Source organism: Lucilia sericata, unplaced genomic scaffold (genome assembly GCF_015586225.1).
Source record: "Lucilia sericata isolate MDLA Ls3-8-SP2 unplaced genomic scaffold, ASM1558622v1 Contig001498F_arrow, whole genome shotgun sequence".
In the NCBI taxonomy this organism is placed as follows: Eukaryota; Metazoa; Arthropoda; class Insecta; order Diptera; family Calliphoridae; genus Lucilia; species Lucilia sericata.
Window position 1 is genome coordinate 77,799 of NW_023995426.1, and position 20,583 is coordinate 98,381.

Here is a 20,583-nt window from a genome sequence, read left to right on the forward strand (position 1 = left end):
TGAACCGATAGTACCGAAACAGACAAAAACCGACAGATTTAGATCACAACGAAGAAATGTGGTTCGAATCAATATGTCTATAATTCGCCGTAATTTGAATTCAGTAAACAATAAATAACTGATTTCTCAAAGTCCACCAGATATTTTCAACCTTGACTTACTCCTATTGAATATAAAAATATTGGGATCTATTTACAAGAGCTCTTAAGACATTTGACTTCCACAAACATCTTAGAAAAGAGGACTTAAATTTTATTATAAAATCATCTTAAACCCTTAAAATTTTCTAAAACCTTAACTTGATGTCTATTTCGGAAGAACTTGTGATACAACTTTGGCCTTCAGGATCTAATTGAACTAGGAGTTCAAAGACTATAGGCATAACCGTTTGTGCTCTGTCTAGGCTTTGAGTCATACTGAGCAACCAAGACTTTGAAATCTTTTTAAAAAAGAGTCATACTTGTTCAGACTTTAACTTTCGGATTTTTTCTGAATGTATATACTATTTACAAGATCCAACTATACAAAAAGTTTAAAGTTTTTACTGATTAGGCCTGGGAACGTCAAAAACAAAACTTCAAAATCCACCAAAATCATCTTCAGCAATTTTAGATTAATGGCTTCTTTTTATCGGATATGAAAACCACTCCAGGTTCTCTAGTTAGCAAAGATTCCACATTCAATTCCTGCTTGGGACGAAATCATAATTTCTCGTACATATTCCTTGATATTGGGTGAAAAAATAATTATCAACAGAAAGTTGTATAATGGAATTCAGCCGAATCTATACCTCACGATCATTGATCATTGTTTAACTTTAGCTGGATTTAGGTTCATTTAAAGTTCAACCTTCCGGATTCGTGCCATTATCCCGTAGTGGATATTCTGTATTACAAACATAGGACTTTGAAATAAAAAAACATTTATTTCAATTCAAGATCTCGATCCCGATCTTATATGCCGTATATACTTAATTAACGCTTCAAATGAGATAATAGTGAAAATCTGTGATCACTCATATTTCTCATCAAAAAAACTATAAACTAAAAGCTACAATCTACGGTAGAGTCTAAAATAATAATTTTTTATCACTCATATTTCCCAACAAAAATCTATATTAATATGATAAACCTAATATCAACCGCAGATCCCAAAGTAAAATTCTAATTCAGCATGATCCACACCTTAGGATTGTTGTTCATAGTTAAGTTTCAGTGGACTTTATGCGGCTAAATGCAGAGGTTAAAATTTAACCTTTTGGATTCATGTTATTATGGAAGCAGTAGTGGATATTCAGATTGACAAACATAAGACTTTTAAATAAATAAAAAACATTTCTTCCAATTCAAGATCGAACAGATCTGATAAGCTTTATAACTTCAATAACGCTTCAATTGAGAAAATAGTATAAATTTTATCACTAATATTTCCTATCACAAATCTATATAAAAATTTGATATCAACCGTATATACTTATATGAAGCTCTAATTGAGAGAATTGTGAAAATATGTGATCACTCCTATTTCCCACCAAAAAACCGATTTGTATATGAAAAACCTAAGATCGTCGTAGATCCTTAAATTACTTATATTTCCCACTTATAAGATCGAATCGATCTTACTGAAAAGTGCGTTATAATCAAAATAACTATTTCCTAAATAGACATTTATGATTCAATCTCTTAACCCACTGTGCAATATTGATTTAATAGCTTTTATTTAGTTTGGCGCTTCATAATATGAATGATCATTATTTACACACAAACACACAAGAGACAATTAAATGCCGGTAAAAAAAAAACTGATTGTATTAAATTTCCAACTCAAACTCTCTGATCAAAAAATGAAAACAAGTAAACACACAAAGTTGTTTTTAATTGATCATTTTAAGCAAAATAACTCAATTCATTCATAATTTTCATATTATTAAGAAAATATTGAGTTATTTTCAGCATTCGCTCACTCTATTTGCTGATCTAACAATTACATTTGTCATTTTGAAACTCTTTGAGTTTTTAATTTGTATACATATTTTCTTAATAACAAAAAGGAAAGTATTCTTACTTTTTCTTACAATATACATAGATGCAAGATATAAAGAAAACGTGCTGATAGTTTTTTTGTATTTTTTTTTTTTTTCATTTCTAAACGATCAATTGATGAGAAATGATGTGCGTAACATTTCATTAGTTTGTGTTTGTCTTCTCATGTTTTTCTTATTTTTTTTTTTTTTTATAATCAAAATTAATGTCAATTTATATTAAAGTCTGACACTGGCGCTAACATTGTGTTCGTGTTACGTGAACAACTACTGACTACATGATGTTGCTGTTTGTTTTGTGTTGTTGTCTTGTCATTGCTGACGCTGACACTGTTGCCGCTGTTATCGTTGTTGTTGTTGTCATTGTTCGAACATGTTTGTAGTATTCAATTAATTTCTTCCTCTGTGCTGTTCTGTGTTGTTTTTTGTTATTTTTATCTTTTCAATTGATTTTTTTTCTATTGTATTCCCTTCATAATGGTTAATGGGTTGGGTTGGATGATTGAAGATCTAGTATATTTGTCATTGAGCTTGTAACGTTAGACTTATTTGTAATAGGAACTAAATTGTGATCGCAACTTTAGTTAAATTTTTGTAATTGCTTTAGTCTAGAGCAACTTTTTTTTTACAAAAACTTACTCTAAACAGGAGCAACTTTTTCTATAAAAAACTTGCCCAAGTCAAGAGAAACTTTTTCTGTAATAACTTGCTTTAGACCAGAGCTACTTTTTCAAAAAAAAAAAACTCCTTTAGTTTAAAACTTGCTCTAGTCTAGAGCAATTTTTTCTATAAAAAACTTTATCTAGATTGGAACAACTTTTTCAAAAAAAGCTGCCTTCCTCTAGTCAAGATAAATTTCTAATCAAAAGCAACGTTTTCTATGGAAACTTGCTCTAGTCTAGAGCAACTTTTTCTATAAAAACTTGCTCTAATCTAGAGCAACTTTTTCTATAAAAACTTGTTCTAGTCCAGAGCAACTTTTTCTATAAAAACTTGCTCTAGTCTAGAACAACTTTTTTTATAAAAACTTGCTCTAGTCTAGAGCAACTTTTTCTATAAAAACTTGCTCTAGTCTAGGGCAACTTTTTCTATAAAAACTTGCTCTAGGCTAGAACAACTTTTTCTATAAAAACTTGCCCTAGTCTAGAGCAACTTTTTCTCTTCTATAAAAACTTGCTCTAGTCTAGAGCAACTTTATCAATAAAAACTTGCTCTAGTTTAGAGCAACTTTTTCTATAAAAACTTGCTCTAGTCTAAAGCAACTTTTCTATAAAAACTTGATCTAATCTAGAAGAACTTTTTCTATAAAAACTTGCTCTAGTCTAGAGCAACTTTTTCAATAAAAACTTCCTCTAGTCTATAAAACTTTATTTTTGCTTCATAGTATTCTCCAAGTCCACAATTTGCCAATTCTCATTATTTTAGTAAATCCACCCATAAAACCCCTTGAAAATGTTAATGACTTCTCCTTGTAAATCGTACAACATTCAAGTAACAATTAAAAATTGTTTGCTAATGCCAAGGTCATATAAATAATTGTTGGTTTATTGGTAAAATGGACAAATATTCAAGATTCCCGTTTAAATTAAAACCACAAAAATGAATGACTTCTTAATTTTTATGACAACTTATTTAACAAACTTACATAAATACACAATACACATTTTAAAAATGATCTTAATTTCTAAGAATTCCTTTTTGAGACACTGCAGTCTGCAGAGCAACAACTACATAATACTACATGCAACAAAAAAAAAAACAATAATAAAAATTTCAAGCAAACAATTTACAAGTCGTCGTTGTCATCATGATCATTGTCATATGCATACATACAGATATACATATGTACATATTTACAATGTACACAAAACCAATGACCTTAAAGATCATGTCTTATTTGTAGGAAAGCAACAAAGACTGATGATGTTGCTACTGGTAACATTGGCAGCTGCTGAAGAATACTTTTGTTGCTGTTTGTTGGTGGCAGTCAATGCTCATGTTGCAAGCATCGTCACCACAAACAACAAGAAAGAAACACAGCCACACAGTGACAACAACAATGTAATGAATCGCATCATTAGCGTAGTTGTCTGTTATTGTTGTTGTTGTTGCTGCTGCTGTTGTCACTACAACAACAAGAGCAACTATTATTATCATAGTGCCTGAAATGCTGTGAAAATTGTTGTTGTCATTGTCGTGTTGTCGGGTTTATTTTTAAAACACACAATTTTTTCCCCCTTTTTTTATCCAGCACAAAAAAGACGCCGACGCCAGTTGGCGGCAAATTGTGGCGACACGTCTGGAGCGTGCGGCATATTAGTATGTCCCGTGTACCAAAACAAGACAAACAAAAACAAAATAATACAACAACTAAAATATATAGCAACTACAAATGAACAACAACAAAATAAAGCAACCAACCAACAATCAAATTGACTGACTGACTCGTGTTTTTATTTGTTTTTTTTTTTTTCAATAACGAATAAGTACTTACACTGGAAATCGGTTTGAATATGTGTGAAACTATTGTATCATGATGATGATCAATGATCATACAGTCGGTAGATCGATGGATGTATCGATTGGTCTGTCTGTCGCTATCTATCCGCTAAAATAATCACAACAACAACAGCAGCAACATCGATTTTAACAATATTAACAGACAATAGGTAAAGAAATCAAATCTCTGAAAAAAATCTTGACATCAGCATAATGACGCCTCCTTACCTGAATGACTGACTGGTTGCTAGAGAGACAGACAGCCTGCCAACCTTCCGGCTGTCCAAAGCCTAAAGGTTTTATTGATACAATAATAAAGATGATGATATTGTAGATATTTTTATTCATTATACACATTGTAGTACAAGTATGATGTATCTTTAAGGTACTTTTTTATTTTGATAATCCCTAAAGTACTGCACTGTTTTCAGTAGTTTTTGTTACTAAGTAATAGGGTTCTATAAATCGACTTTCGAATAATCGAACAATCGACTTTTTGTCGAAAAAAGTCGAAGTCGACTATTTTGTTCCAAAAGAGTCGATAACTCGACTATCGTCTGTGAAAAAAGTCGAAAAGTCGACTTTGTTAATAAAAGTCGAAAAAAGTCGAAAAGTCTGAAAGTCGAAAAAAGTCGAAAACTAGAATAAAGTCGAAAAAAGTCGAAGAAAGTCGAAGAAAGTCGAAAAAAGTCGAAAAGTCGTAAAAAGTCGAAAAAAGTCGAAAAGTCGGAAAAAGTCGAAAAAAATCGAAAAGTCGGAAAAAGTCGAAAACTCAAAAATTGTAGAAAAAAGTCAAAAATAGTCGGAAATTTAAAAAAAAGTGGAAAAAAAGTCAAAAACTCTAAAATAGTCGGAAAAACTCGAAAAAAGTCAAAAAATAATCGAAAATAGTTAAAATATCGAAAAAAATCGAAAAGTGGAAAAAAGTCGGAAAAAGTCGAAAAGTCGAAAAAATTCGAAAAAAGTCGAAAAGTCGAAAAAAGTCGAAAAGTCGAAAAGTCGACTATTTATAAAATACTTATAGTCGAAAAGTCTAAAAGTCGACTTTTAATTAAATGAAAAAAGTCGAAAAGTCGACTTTTAACTAAATGAAAAAAGTCGAAAAGTCGACTTTTCGTTTCAACTATAGAACCCTACACGCACATAAAGAAAACAACCCGACGAAAAATAAAACAAACCGTAACAGCTGTTTTATCAAAATAAACATTTTTTTTGGTGTGGTGAGTTATTTTTGTTTACAAATATGTGTTTCTGCACGTGGAAAAGACGAAAAACTCGTTTTCATCATTTACATTTTCAATATGTGTTTATGCACGTGGAAAAAATTCAAAAAAATTGATTTTCATGATTTACATTAAAAAAAAATATTTTTGATCAATTAAAATATGTGTATAAATGTGGAAAGGAACAAATCTGATAAAATATAAATATATTTGGGATTTTGCCTTTTAATAAAAAACATTCAAAAAATGTTACTATGGTCATATATATAAAATGATATATAACTGCTATCGGACGATCTTGTGCACGATAAAAACCTATATAGAACTTTAAGACGGATGGCATACATTTTTTTCCGGATTTCATCGTTCTAGGGTGTGTACTACAACAATAAACTTTTTTTTACAAAAAATGTTACTATAGCCGTATATATAAAATGATATATAAGTGCTATCGGACGATCTTGTGCACGATAAAAACCTATATAGAACTTTAAGTTGGAAGTGTAGAAATCGGATGGCATACATTTTTTTCCGGATTTCATCGTTCTAGGGTGTGTACTACAACAACAAACTTTTTTTTTACAAAAAATGTTATTATGGCCGTATATATAAAATGATATATAAGTGCTATCGGACGATCTTGTGCACGATAAAAACCTATATAGAACTTTAAGTTGGAAGTGTAGAAATCGGATGGCATACATTTTTTCCGGATTTCATCGTTCTAGGGTGTGTACTACAACAACAAACTTTTTTTTTACAAAAAATGTTACTATAGCCGTATATATAAAATGATATATAACTGCTATCGGACGATCTTGTGCACGATAAAACCCTATATAGAACTTTAAGTTGGAAGTGTAGAAATCGGATGGCATAAATTTTTTTCCGGATTTCATCGTTCTAGGGTGTGTACTACAACAACAAACTTTTTTTTACAAAAAATGTTACTATAGCCGTATATATAAAATGATATATAACTGCTATCGGACGATCTTGTGCACGATAAAAACCTATATAGAACTTTAAGTTGGAAGTGTAGAAATCGGATGGCATACATTTTTTCCGGATTTCATCGTTCTAGGGTGTGTACTACAACAACAAACTTTTTTTTTACAAAAAAATGTTACTATAGCCGTATATATAAAATGATATATAACTGCTATCGGACGATCTTGTGCACGATAAAAACCTATATAGAACTTTAAGTTGGAAGTGTAGAAATCGGATGGCATACATTTTTTTCCGGATTTCATCGTTCTAAGGTGTGTACTACAACAACAACCTTTTTTTTTACAAAAAATGTTATTATGGCCGTATATATAAAATGATATATAAGTGCTATCGGACGATCTTGTGCACGATAAAAACCTATATAGAACTTTAAGTTGGAAGTGTAGAAATCGGATGACATACATTTTTTTCCGGATTTCATCGTTCTAGGATGTGTACTACAACAACAAACTTTTTTTTTTACAAAAAATGTTACTATAGCCGTATATATAAAATGATATATAAGTGCTATCGGACGATCTTGTGCACGATAAAAACCTATATAGAACTTTAAGTTGGAAGTGTAGAAATCGGATGGCATACATTTTTTTCCGGATTTCATCGTTCTAGGGTGTGTACTACAACAACAAACTTTTTTTTTTACAAAAAATGTTACTATAGCCGTATATATAAAATGATATATAACTGCTATCGGACGATCTTGTGCACGATAAAAACCTATATAGAACTTTAAGTTGGAAGTGTAGAAATCGGATGGCATACATTTTTTTACGGATTTCATCGTTCTAAGGTGTGTACTACAACAACAAACTTTTTTTTACAAAAAATGTTATTATGGAAGTATATATATATATTGATATATAACTGCTATCGGACGATCTTGTGCATGATAAAAACCTATATAGAACTTTAAGTTGGAAGTGTAGAAATCGGATGACATACACTTTTTTCCGGTTTTCATCGTTCTAGGGTGTGTACTACAACAACAAACTTTTTTTTTACAAAAAATTTTATTATGGCCGTATATATAAATTGATATATAACTGCTATCGGACGATCTTGTGCACGATAAAAACCTATATAGAACTTTAAGTTGGAAGTGTAGAAATCGGATGACATACATTTTTTTCCGGATTTCATCGTTCTAGGGTGTGTACTACAACAACAAAATTTTTTTTACAAAAATGTTACTATGGCCGTATGTATAAAATTATATATAACTGCTATCGTACGATCTTGTGCACGATAAAAACCTATATAGAACTTTAAGTTGGAAGTGTAGAAATCGGATGGCATACATTTTTTTCCGGATTTCATCGTTCTAGGGTGTGTACTACAACAACAAACTTTTTTTTACAAAAAATGTTATTATGGAAGTATATATAAATTGCTATATAACTGCTATCGGACGATCTTGTGCACGATAAAAACCTATATAGAACTTTAAGTTGGAAGTGTAGAAATCGGATGACATACATTTTTTTCCGGATTTCATCGTTCTAGGGTGTGTACTACAACAACAAACATTTTTTTTACAAAAAATGTTATTATGGAAGTATATATAAATTGATATATTACTGCTATCGGACGATCTTGTGTACGATAAAGACCTATATAGAACTTTAAGTTGGAAGTGTAGAAATCGGATGGCATACATTTTTTTCCGGATTTAATCGTTCTAGGGTGTGTACTACAACAACAAACTTTTTTTTTACAAAAAATGTTATTATGGAAGTATATATAAATTGATAAATATCTGCTATCGGACGATCTTGTGCACGATAAAAACCTACATAGAACTTTAAGTTGGAAGTGTAGAAATCGGATGAAAAAATTTTTTTACAGATTTCATCGTTCTAGGGTTTGTACTGCAACAACAAACTTTTTTTTACAAAAAATGTTAATATGGCCGTATATATAAAATGATATATAACTGCTATCGGACGATCTTGTGCACGATAAAAACCCATATAGAACTTTAAGTTGGAAGTGTGGAAATCGGATGGCGTACATTTTTTTCCGGATTTCATCGTTCTAGGGTGTGTACTACAACAACAAACTTTTTTTTACAAAAAATGTTATTATGGAAGTATATATAAATTGCTATATAACTGCTATCGGACGATCTTGTGCACGATAAAAACCTATATAGAATTTTAAGTTGGAAGTGTAGAAATCGGATGGCATACATTTTTTTCCGGATTTCATCGTTCTAGGGTGTGTACTACAACAACAAACTTTTTTTAACAAAAAATGTTATTATGGAAGTATATATAAATTGCTATATAACTGCTATCGGACGATCTTGTGCACGATAAAAACCTATATAGAACTTTAAGTTGGAAGTGTAGAAATCGGATGACATACATTTTTTTCCAGATTTCATCGTTCTAGGGTGTGTACTACAACAACAAACTTTTTTTTTACAAAAAATGTTTTTATGGAAGTATATATAAATTGATATATAACTGCTATCGGACGATCTTGTGCACGATAAAAACCTACATAGAACTTTAAGTTGGAAGTGTAGAAATCGGATGACAAACATTTTTTTCCGGATTTCATCGTTCTAGGGTGTGTACTTCAACAACAAACTTTTTTTTTACAAAAAATGTTATTATGGAAGTATATATAAATTGATATATAACTGCTATCGGACGATCTTGTGTACGATAAAGACCTATATAGAACTTTAAGTTGGAAGTGTAGAAATCGGATGGCATACATTTTTTTCCGGATTTCATCGTTCTAGGGTGTGTACTACAACAACAAACTTTTTTTTTACAAAAAATGTTATTATGGAAGTATATATAAATTGATAAATATCTGCTATCGGACGATCTTGTGCACGATAAAAACCTTCATAGAACTTTAAGTTGGAAGTGTAGAAATCGGATGAAAAATTTTTTTTACAGATTTCATCGTTCTAGGGTTTGTACTGCAACAACAAACTTTTTTTTACAAAAAATGTTAATATGGCCGTATATATAAAATGATATATAACTGCTATCGGACGATCTTGTGCACGATAAAAACCCATATAGAACTTTAAGTTGGAAGTGTGGAAATCGGATGGCGTACATTTTTTTCCGGATGTCATCGTTCTAGGGTGTGTACTACAACAACAAACTTTTTTTTTACAAAAAATGTTATTATGGAAGTATATATAAATTGATATATAACTGCTATCGGACGATCTTGTGCACGATAAAAACCTATATAGAACTTTAAGTTGGAAGTGTAGAAATCGGATGACATACATTTTTTTCCGGATTTCATCGTTCTAGGGTGTGTACTACAACAACAAACTTTTTTTTTACAAAAAATGTTACTATGGCCGTATATATAAAATGATATATAACTGCTATCGGACGATCTTGTGCACGATAAAAACCTATATAGAACTTTAAGTTGGAAGTGTAGAAATCGGATGGTATACATTTTTTCCGGATTTCATCGTTCTAGGGTATGTTCTACAACAACAAACTTTTTTTTACAAAAAATGTTATTATGGAAGTATATATAAAATGATATATAACTGCTATCGGACGATCTTGTGCACGATAAAAGCCTATATAGAACTTTAAGTTGGAAGTGTAGAAATCGGATGGCATACATTTTTTTCCGGATTTCATCGTTCTAGGGTGTGTACTACAACAACAAACTTTTTTTACATAGTTTTATTATGGAAATATATAGAAAATTATATATAACTTTAAGTTGGAAGTGTAGAAATCGGATGGCATATATTTTTTTCCGGATTTCATCGTGCTAGGGTGTGTACTACAACAAACTTTTTTTTACAAAATATTTTATTATGGAAGTATATAGAAAATGATATATAACTGCTATCGGACGATCTTGTGCACGATAAAAACCTATATAGAACTTTAAGTTGGAAATATACAAATTGGATGGCATAATTTGTTTTGTGGATTTCATCGTTCTAGGGTGTGTACTACAGCAACAAACTTTTTTTACAAAAAATGTGACTATATCCGTATATAGAAAATTATATATAACTGCTATCGGAAGATCTTTGCACGATGAAAACATATATAGAACTTTATGTCGGAAGTGTAGAAATCGGATGGCATAATCTGTTTGAGATTTTAGGTAGGGTCAACTGTGGACCGACCCTTACAAAATTCAACAGATAAATTTTGTTTCATATAAAAGTTGTCGAATTTTATAGCTATTTTTTTAAGCCAGTTATGAGTGGTAGTAATTTCCCGAGGTGGACCTTATATCGGGGATAAGTTAAATTATGGACCGATCCCCTTAAATTTGACAAAAAACTTGTTTTTGTCGTTCTTCTTCGCTATACTGGAATATTGAAGCTCAATAATAAACTCCATCAACTAAAAATATTTTGGCAAATATTGGCTAAGATCCTAGTCTATACTTTTATGGATTTTAGACCAATATTTCGGTGTAAAAGTTCCTTGGCTCCCTGATGAGTTTATCTTATACCGATATTGTCCATTTTCAATAACAAACTCAATCTTAGACTGTAATAAGATCCCAGCATATACTTTTATGGATATTACACCAATATTTCAATGTGTTACAAACGGTGTAAAATGTTCCTTGACTCCCTGATGGGTTGTGTCTTCCAAGTGGTGATTTAGCGATCTTGAAAGTGACGGAACTAATAGGGAATCACATTGTTCGCCGGTCTCTGGTAAGATTTTAGGTTGATAGTCATGCTGCATTTAAAGCATTAATATGTCACAGCTGTATTCTTGCGTAGTCGTAGAATGAAGAAAAGATCTAAGTATTATTATGAGACCGTTTACAATAAGGCTGTGTTGGGTACCAGGACCCTGCAATATACACAAATGAGGTATCTGGCGAACTGATACGATGAGGCTCGAATCTTGTCCCATATGAACGGAACAAGAAGTTAAAGCCACCCCTTTTTCATTTTTTAGGTTGATCTCCGGTGGATTCCGTGACTCTTTCAACCAGTCATGGAATATAGAATGAATTGCACATTATATATGGCCGTTTTAAAAATACTTGATTCTAATGAAACCGGGATTATTATTGGGGTAGATGGTGTACACCAAGAACACTTGCACTGGCTATAAAACATTATTAAAATACATACATTTTTCTTAGCACAAAATAAATATGTCTAGTAATTTGTTTTTGTTTCATTTGTTTACGTTTTTACAGAAACTCACCACACAACAATCAAAAACAGCTGTTAGGGTTTGCTGTTTTATCAAAAGGTTGTTTTATTAACGGGTATAGAACCCTACTAAGTAATAAATAAATGAAATGAAATCCTAGAGAAAATGAAAGAAAAATGTATCTTTAAGAAGACACTTTTTTGGGATAAATGTTTGTCACAGAAAACATTTTTTCTATAGAAAAATTTTTGTTAAAGAATACATTTTTTCTGCAGTAAAATGTCTGTTAAGGAATGCTGCTTTTCTATAGAAAAATGTCTGCTGAAGAAGACATCATTTGGGAAAAATTTTAACAAAAGAAGACACTTTTTGTTAACGAAAGATGACACTTTTCTTTAGAAAATTTTTTTAAAAAAAAAAAACTTTTTATTCCAAAATATCTGCGAAAAAAGTTACCAAAATGTCGTCTAAGGAAATATGTAGTATCTCATTTTCTAAATACATACAATCATTACTTTTAGTACCTTCTTAGAAGAATTACAAACCTGTTAACACATCTATCTCTATTATGAAAAAGGAAAGAAAGAAAGAAAACAATTGCAACAAAATTTAAATCTGATCACATCAATTTTTTTAACTGATCCACAGTTTAAAAAAAAAAAAAAAATTGTCCGATATCAAATTGGTATTCACATTTAACGATCAACAGTGAGTATACATGGAGTCAGTCTTACGATCAATTGATAATGCTGATGCCTTTAGATGTTGTAGTTTTTGATTGTTTTTAAAGTACAATCGAAAGTATAATGTATAAACAAGCATGATTTTAATCAGCTCTAAGTGGAAACAACAAAACGACACAATAGTTAAAGCACTACAGCCACCGTATTTTATTTAGAGCCAAACCTTCCACAACAATTCCATCATAATCATCATCGCTACTGATCGTACTCTCATCATTATCGTCATCAATATGATCAATATTATGGCAGACCACTCTGATGATTAGGCAAAATATAAATATAAAACATTGTATAAACATGAATTTTTAAGTGACGCCGCTAGTCTATTCCACAGATATAAATTTGATATGTATTTTTGTATAATGCTCCCACTCTTTGATCGGTGAGCACAAGCATAGGAAACTATAAAATTGTCTACTGTTTAAAATACAAGTGTAAGAAGAACATTATAGAAAAAGTATCGTCTTGAGCAGACATTTCTCTATAGAAAAAGTATCGTCCTGAGCAGACATTTTTCTATAGAAAAAGTATCGTCCTGAGCAGACATTTTTCTATAGAAAAAGTATCGTCCTGAGCAGACATTTTTCTATAGAAAAAGTATCGTCTTAAGCAGACATTTTTCTATAGAAAAAGTATCGTCTTAAGCAGACATTTTTCTATAAAAAAAGTATCGTCTTAAGCAGACATATTTCTAACGGAAAAGTATCGTCCTGAGCAGACATTTTCTATAGAAAAAGTATCGTCTTAAGCAGCCATATTTTTAAGGGAAAAGTATCGTCTTGAGCAGACATTTTTCTATAGAAAAAGTTTCGTCTTGAGCAGACATTTTTCTATAGAAAAAGTTTCGTCTTGAGCAGACATTTTTCTATAGAAAAAGTTTCGTCTTGAGCAGACATTTTTCTATAGAAAAAGTATCGTCTTGAGCAGACATTTTTCTATAGAAAAAGTTTCGTCTTGAGCAGACATTTTTCTATAGAAAAAGTTTCGTCTTGAGCAGACATTTTTCTATAAAAAAGTGTTTTATTGAGCAGACATTTTTCTATAGAAAAAGTATCTTCTTGGGCAGACATTTTTCTATAGAAAAAGTGTCTTCTTGAGCAGACATTTTTCTATAGAAAAAGTGTCTTCTTGAGCAGACATTTTTCTATAGAAAAAGTGTCTTCTTGAGCAGACATTTTTCTATAGAAAAAGTGTCTTCTTGAGCAGACATTTTTCTATAGAAAAAGTGTCTTCTTGAGCAGACATTTTTCTATAGAAAAAGTGTCTTCTTGAGCAGACATTTTTCTATAGAAAAAGTGTCTTCTTGAGCAGACATTTTTCTATAGAAAAAGTGTCTTCTTGAGCAGACATTTTTCTATAGAAAAAGTATCTTCTTGAGCAGACATTTTTCTACAGAAAAAGTGTCTTCTTGAGCAGACATTTTTCTATAGAAAAAGTGTCTTCTTGAGCAGACATTTTTCTATAGAAAAAGTGTCTTCTTGAGCAGACATTTTTCTATAGAAAAAGTGTCTTCTTGAGCAGACATTTTTCTATAGAAAAAGTGTCTTCTTGAGCAGACATTTTTCTATAGAAAAAGTGTCTTCTTGAGCAGACATTTTTCTATAGAAAAAGTGTCTTCTTGAGCAGACATTTTTCTATAGAAAAAGTGTCTTCTTGAGCAGACATTTTTCTATAGGAAAAGTGTCTTCTTGAGCAGACATTTTTCTATAGGAAAAGTGTCTTCTTGAGCAGACATTTTTCTATAGAAAAAGTGTCTTCTTGAGCAGACATTTTTCTATAGAAAAAGTGTCTTCTTGAGCAGACATTTTTCTATAGAAAAAGTGTCTTCTTGAGCAGACATTTTTCTATAGAAAAAGTGTCTTCTTGAGCAGACATTTTTCTATAGAAAAAGTGTCTTCTTGAGCAGACATTTTTCTATAGAAAAAGTATCTTCTTGAGCAGACATTTTTCTATAGAAAAAGTGTCTTCTTGAGCAGACATTTTTCTATAGAAAAAGTGTCTTCTTGAGCAGACATTTTTCTATAGAAAAAGTGTCTTCTTGAGCAGACATTTTTCTATAGAAAAAGTGTCTTCTTGAGCAGACATTTTTCTATAGAAAAAGTGTCTTCTTGAGCAGACATTTTTCTATAGAAAAAGTGTCTTCTTGAGCAGACATTTTTCTATAGAAAAAGTGTCTTCTTGAGCAGACATTTTTCTACAGAAAAAGTGTCTTCTTGAGCAGACATTTTTCGATAGAAAAAGTGTCTTCTTGAGCAGACATTTTTCGATAGAAAAAGTGTCTTCTTGGCAGACATTTTTCGATAGAAAAAGTGTCTTCTTGAGCAGACATTTCTCTATAGAAAAAGTGTCTTCTTGAGCAGACATTTCTCTATAGAAAAAGTGTCTTCTGGAGCAGACATTTTTCTATAGAAAAAGTGTCTTCTTGAGCAGACATTTCTCTATAGAAAAAGTGTCTTCTTGAGCAGACATTTTTCTATAGAAAAAGTGTCTTCTTGAGCAGTCATTTTTCTATAGAAAAAGTGTCTTCTTGAGCAGACATTTTCTATAGAAAAAGTGTCTTCTGGAGCAGACATTTTTCTATAGAAAAAGTGTCTTCTTGAGCAGGCATTTTTCTATAGAAAAAGTGTCTTCTTGAGCAGACATTTTTCTATAGAAAAAGTGTCTTCTTGAGCAGTCATTTTTCTATAGAAAAAGTGTCTTCTTGAGCAGACATTTTCTATAGAAAAAGTGTCTTCTTGAGCAGACATATTTCTATAGAAAAAGTGTCTTCTTGAAAAGACATTTTTCTATAGAAAAAGTGTCTTCTTGAGCAGACATATTTCTATAGAAAAAGTGTCTTCTTGAGCAGACATTTTTCTATAGAAAAAGTGTCTTCTTGAGCAGACATTTTTCTATAGAAAAAGTGTCTTCTTGAGCAGACATTTTTCTATAGAAAAAATGTCTTCTTGAGCAGACATTTTTCTATAGAAAAAGTGTCTTCTTGAGCAGACATTTTTCTATAGAAAAAGTGTCTTCTTGAGCAAATAGTTTTCTATAGAAATTATTATATGGAAAAAGTTTCATTAAGGGCATTGAATTTTTAGTAAAAAATCGATTTCTTTTAATATTCAGAATTTTAGATACTTGTTTGATCTCATATACATACATATATTTCGTCTTGAGCAGACATTTTTCTATAGAAAAAGTTTCGTCTTGAGCAGACATTTTTCTATAGAAAAAGTTTCGTCTTGAGCAGACATTTTTCTATAGAAAAAGTTTCGTCTTGAGCAGACATTTTTCTATAGAAAAAGTTTCGTCTTGAGCAGACATTTTTCTATAGAAAAAGTGTCTTCTTGAGGAGACATTTTTCTATAGAAATAGTGTGTTCTTGAGCAGACATTTTTCTATAGAAAAAGTGTCTTCTTGAGCAGACATTTTTCTATAGAAAAAGTGTCTTCTTGGGCAGACATTTTTCGATAGAAAAAGTGTCTTCTTGGGCAGACATTTTTCTTTAGAAAAAGTGTCTTCTTGAGCAGACATTTTTCTATAGAATAAGTGTCTTCTTGAGCAGACATTTTTCTATAGAAAAAGTGTCTTCTTGAGCAGATAATTTTCTATAGAAAAAGTGTCTTCTTGAGCAAATAGTTTTCTATAGAAATTATTATATGGAAAAAGTTTCATTAAGGGCATTGAATTTTTAGTAAAAAATCGATTTCTTTTAATATTCAGAATTTTAGATACTTGTTTGATCTTATATACATACATATATTTTAATTGTAAATAACAAAACGTATTTATAACTACTTTTCTTAATCTTCCTTCATCATTGGGATTCGTCTTCCCTAACGGATTCTTTTTCCCCTTCTATCCTCAAGCTTTCTTCCTCTTTTTCTTTACCAGTTTCCTTTTCTTCGCCCTCAACCTCTTCTGATCCTAATAATTCATCAATCATTTCTTTTTCGTTCTCGTTTTCTGTCTGTCTGCCATCGTTTCTACTGTGATGCTTTTTCTTATGCAAGCTTAAACCCTTACGTGATATATAAGTATTTTCACATTGATCACACTTAATTATTTCCGATAGAAAGTGTTTCTTTTGATGATTTTTCAAATCGAGAGGTTGTTGAAACGACATTTCGCACAAGTTGCAAGCATAACGAAGTTCTTTTTCAATATCCGATTTTTGTTTATGATGTTTTCTTTTATGCAAATACAAACCATTACGAGATGTGTAGATCGCTTTGCATTCGGTGCATTCAAATGTTTTTGTTAGATAGTGTTTCTCCTCGTGCAGTTTTAAATCGGTCGATTGCTGAAAGGATTTTTCGCAGAACGAACAGGCATAAGGTCTCTCACCAGTATGAACTCTTAAGTGACGTTTTAAATCATCGACACGTATAAAGGTTTTCGTACAATATTCACACTCATTAAACACCACTGCCTCTTTGTGGTTGTTCATATGTCGTGATAAGGACTGTATGTGGGAGAAGAGATTACCACAAACTCGGCATTTATAAGCTTTTGAATTGGGATGCAATGAACGAACGTGATTAACAAGATCTTGTTGGCGTTCAAAAGTCTAAGAAATTTCCAATTAAATCTTAGTAAATAAAAGTTTGAATTTGAAAAATTATAAATATTACATACATTTTGGCATATGGCGCAACTGATTTCAGTTAAAAGAGGACTGGTAACACGTGGCTGTTTGTGTCTATAACCCGACATGGGAGGCGCTTTGCAAACTTTTCTTTTCTTAGGGCAATTAACTATTTTTGGAGGTACAACCACTTCATCCTCCTCGTGCTCACTACTACTTGTACTAGGAGCCTCCAAAAGATCTTTTTCCAGATAATTTTCTTCTTCACTTTTAATATCATCATCTAGCTCATCATCTGCTAAAAATGCTCCTTCTAATTGTGCAACATCTTCGTAATATTCTAAACTTTCCTTATCGTCTACAGTTTTCTCCAAATCTTTCTTTGACTCTTCTTCCTTATCCATTATGTTTGGGTCTGATAAATTTTTTGCAATATCCTCCACATTTTCTATATCGAAAAGTTCTTCGACTTCGAGTAGTATACTATCTTCAGGCAATTCATTTTCATTACAACTGTTTACTTCCTCTGTTATAAATTCGGACACTTCATCCTTGTAACCTTTTAGTTTATGGTCCAATTTTATTAAAATCTTATCAGCTTTATGAACTTGTATACAAAAATAATATAATGCTGTGATTTTACTAAAACATTCCTTACAAACTTTTGTGGGTAGATTTTCGGTAGTACACATCTGTAATTTTAAAGTTCATAAATTTTAGATTTCATTAATTGGTACACCTGCAATTACCTTAATATTAGTGGTCTGTACTAGCATTTCCTTTATGCTCAGAAAACTTCCTTCCATGACATCCATTATTCTCATCTTTTCTAGATCTACATCATCTTCCTTGGAGTCTATCAAACAGGTTCGACATAGTTGCCAATTGTTTATTTCATTTAGATTTAATTCTTCTTTGGTATTTTCTTTAAATTCTAATATATTTTCATAATAGGTTATTTTGCGCATCGCTTTGTTCATTTTAAATGTTATTTAATTTTAAATTTCTATTAAAATTTGCTTAAAAATGTTGCTGTTTTAAATTATTTCCTAAATTTACATTTTTAGTTTGACAGCTAATTTTCTGTTTGTAAACAAATGCTTCTTCTTATCTACTCCGTTCAGTATTGCCATCCATTATATCTTAAAATATGTAAAACAGTGTTACCAGAATTGAGTTTAACCCATTAGAGGTCAAATGAAAACCGGCTTTAAGTTTTTGATTTTAGATTTATTTATTAATAAAAACAAGCATAAAAAATCATAAAATGAAAAAAAATTTTAAAAATTTTTTGTTGAAAGCGAGTTTTAGGGGTGTACTCAAATGAGTACACTGACTTCTTAAGTATAAAATTTTTCGAGACATTATTTTTCGACACAAAGTGTTTTAAAACATTTTTTGCACTACCAACGTACTCTGGCATGGAAAATTACGCACCGCAACTGTTATTCTCTTTTTGTGGGATAGTGCCTAGCTCCATCTTGACGGAAACCTTCAGCTATTGGCATAGACTTCCGTGATTTCTTTTGTCCACCTTGGCGGATATAATAACGTGAAATGTTTCGGGAAACAAAAGTTGATCCATGGGACTCTCACTGCACATTACATGTAGCCTCCAAGCGTTAGAAATTGTCATATCAAAGGCATTTATGTAAATAAAACCCACCACCAATTCTTATCATGAACAGCAATCCTATACAAAGAGATGGATTTATCGAGATCATAAACCCCAGTCATTCTTTTATTGTGGTTTCTTTGCACCAACGCTTAAGGATTCCTAACGTTTCAATTGTGTCATAGTTGGTTCCCATTGTGCAAACACTAACTATTATTTTTCCATCTTACCAACAAAATACAATTTTCTTTATCGAACATGTAGTCATATGCAGCTCGATCCTGTTTCTTCATTTCCTTCCTGGTAGTCAAAGGATACTTTCTAGTTCAGTTTTCCCTGACAGTTCCAGTTGCACGGTATCCTAATTTTTTAAGATCGAGGAGAAGATTTGCAAAAACATCAATTGTCCCAGGAACATCTTGCGGTAGGGCTGATGAAGACATATCATACTCAACACCTTCATCTTCGCTGTTTAGTATACTCGGATTAGGTGGTATGATAGCCATATAAATTTCTTCGTCTTCACTATCAGCTAAAATGCTATCAACGGCCTCTTGAAGCCCTTTGAAACTCTGCTGGACCGTAAAACGTATATCGCTCATATTTTAAATCTAACAAAAGAATTAAATATTCTTACTAATGGATACCGTCATTGTACTCAAACGAGTACAGCCAACTTTATACCTTTCTATTTTTTTTATTTTCTTATTTCTAAGTATTTTTTGAATCCTGTATGTTTCGTTGTTATTATTTTTATAAAAATAATGCATAATTACCAAACAAATTTTAACATTGTTTCAAATATTTACAAAATATTTTACTAAACCACACAATGTATTCGAGTCACAATATAGACTGATAATTCTGCATAATCAACAGAAACTAAGTATAAATTATTTTTCTGCAGCTCTTTTTATTGTTGTTTTGAAACTAAATAAGGGTACAACGTTTGCTGTTTCGTTAGTTTTGCTGGGAAACACGTAAAAATACAACTGTACTCAGTTGAGTACGGTGACTTCTAATGGGTTAACAGAATTTGTTTTGAAATTTGCTATCTGCTATACATTTTATATAAAAAAGAGAATTTATTTAAAAGTTTTCAAAAAAACCCAAAATTTTTATGAAAATAATCTTTAAAAAAATAAGTTGTTTCAAAAAAAAAAAAAAAAAGGGGGGGGGGGGAAAAGCCAGAGCGAGCCCGAGCGAGCGAGCGATCGAGCTCGATCTAGCGACGACGATCGATCTATCTATTAATCTTCATCAGCATCGATCGCATCGAGCTATCTATCGACTAGCAGCGATCTAATCTATCGAGCTATCAGCGAGCGAGCATCAGAGCTAGCTAGCGAGCGAGCCGAGGACGAGGAGCCACAGCTATCTAAGCTAGCAGCTAGCGATCTATCGAGCGAGCTAGCCTAATCATTCATCTATCTAGCTACTATCTATCTATCACTATCTATCAATAATCATCTATCTATTCTATCATCTATCTATATACTTCTATCTATCTATCTATCTATCTATCTATCCTATCTATCTATCTACATCTATCTATCATCTATCTATCTATCTATCTAATCTATCTTCTATCTATCTATCATATCTATCTATCTATCTATCTATCTATCTAGCTATCTATCATCTATCTCTATCTATCTATTTCTATCTATCTATCTAATATCTATCTATCAATCCTTCTGAAAAGAATCGACTTTTTACCGAAAATAAATGTTAATG

At 31.4% G+C, this 20,583-nt stretch overlaps 1 protein-coding gene across 1 annotated transcript; it reads right to left on the bottom strand.

Moving 5' to 3' along the window:
• Positions 1–16,326: 16,326 nt before the first annotated feature.
• On the bottom strand, positions 16,327–18,336 carry LOC119611633 (zinc finger protein 836-like). Its single transcript, XM_037967266.1, has 3 exons — positions 17,981–18,336; positions 17,282–17,923; positions 16,327–17,213 (listed from the first exon to the last, which is right to left on the bottom strand). The coding sequence occupies exons 1-3, from the start codon at positions 18,209–18,211 to the stop codon at positions 16,461–16,463; spliced, it is 1,626 nt and encodes a 541-aa protein (XP_037823194.1). The 5' UTR covers positions 18,212–18,336; the 3' UTR covers positions 16,327–16,460.
• Positions 18,337–20,583: the final 2,247 nt, after the last annotated feature.

Excerpts from the sequence above, each read along its gene's own strand:
- LOC119611633 (XM_037967266.1), bottom strand. The coding sequence starts at position 18,211 with ATGAACAAAGCGATGCGCAAAATAACCTATTATGAAAATATATTAGAA. Across the intron at positions 17,924-17,980 it reads TACAGACCACTAATATTAAG|ATGTGTACTACCGAAAATCT; the intron begins GTAATTGCAGGT and ends TTAAAATTACAG. Across the intron at positions 17,214-17,281 it reads GTTGCGCCATATGCCAAAAT|ACTTTTGAACGCCAACAAGA; the intron begins GTATGTAATATT and ends GAAATTTCTTAG.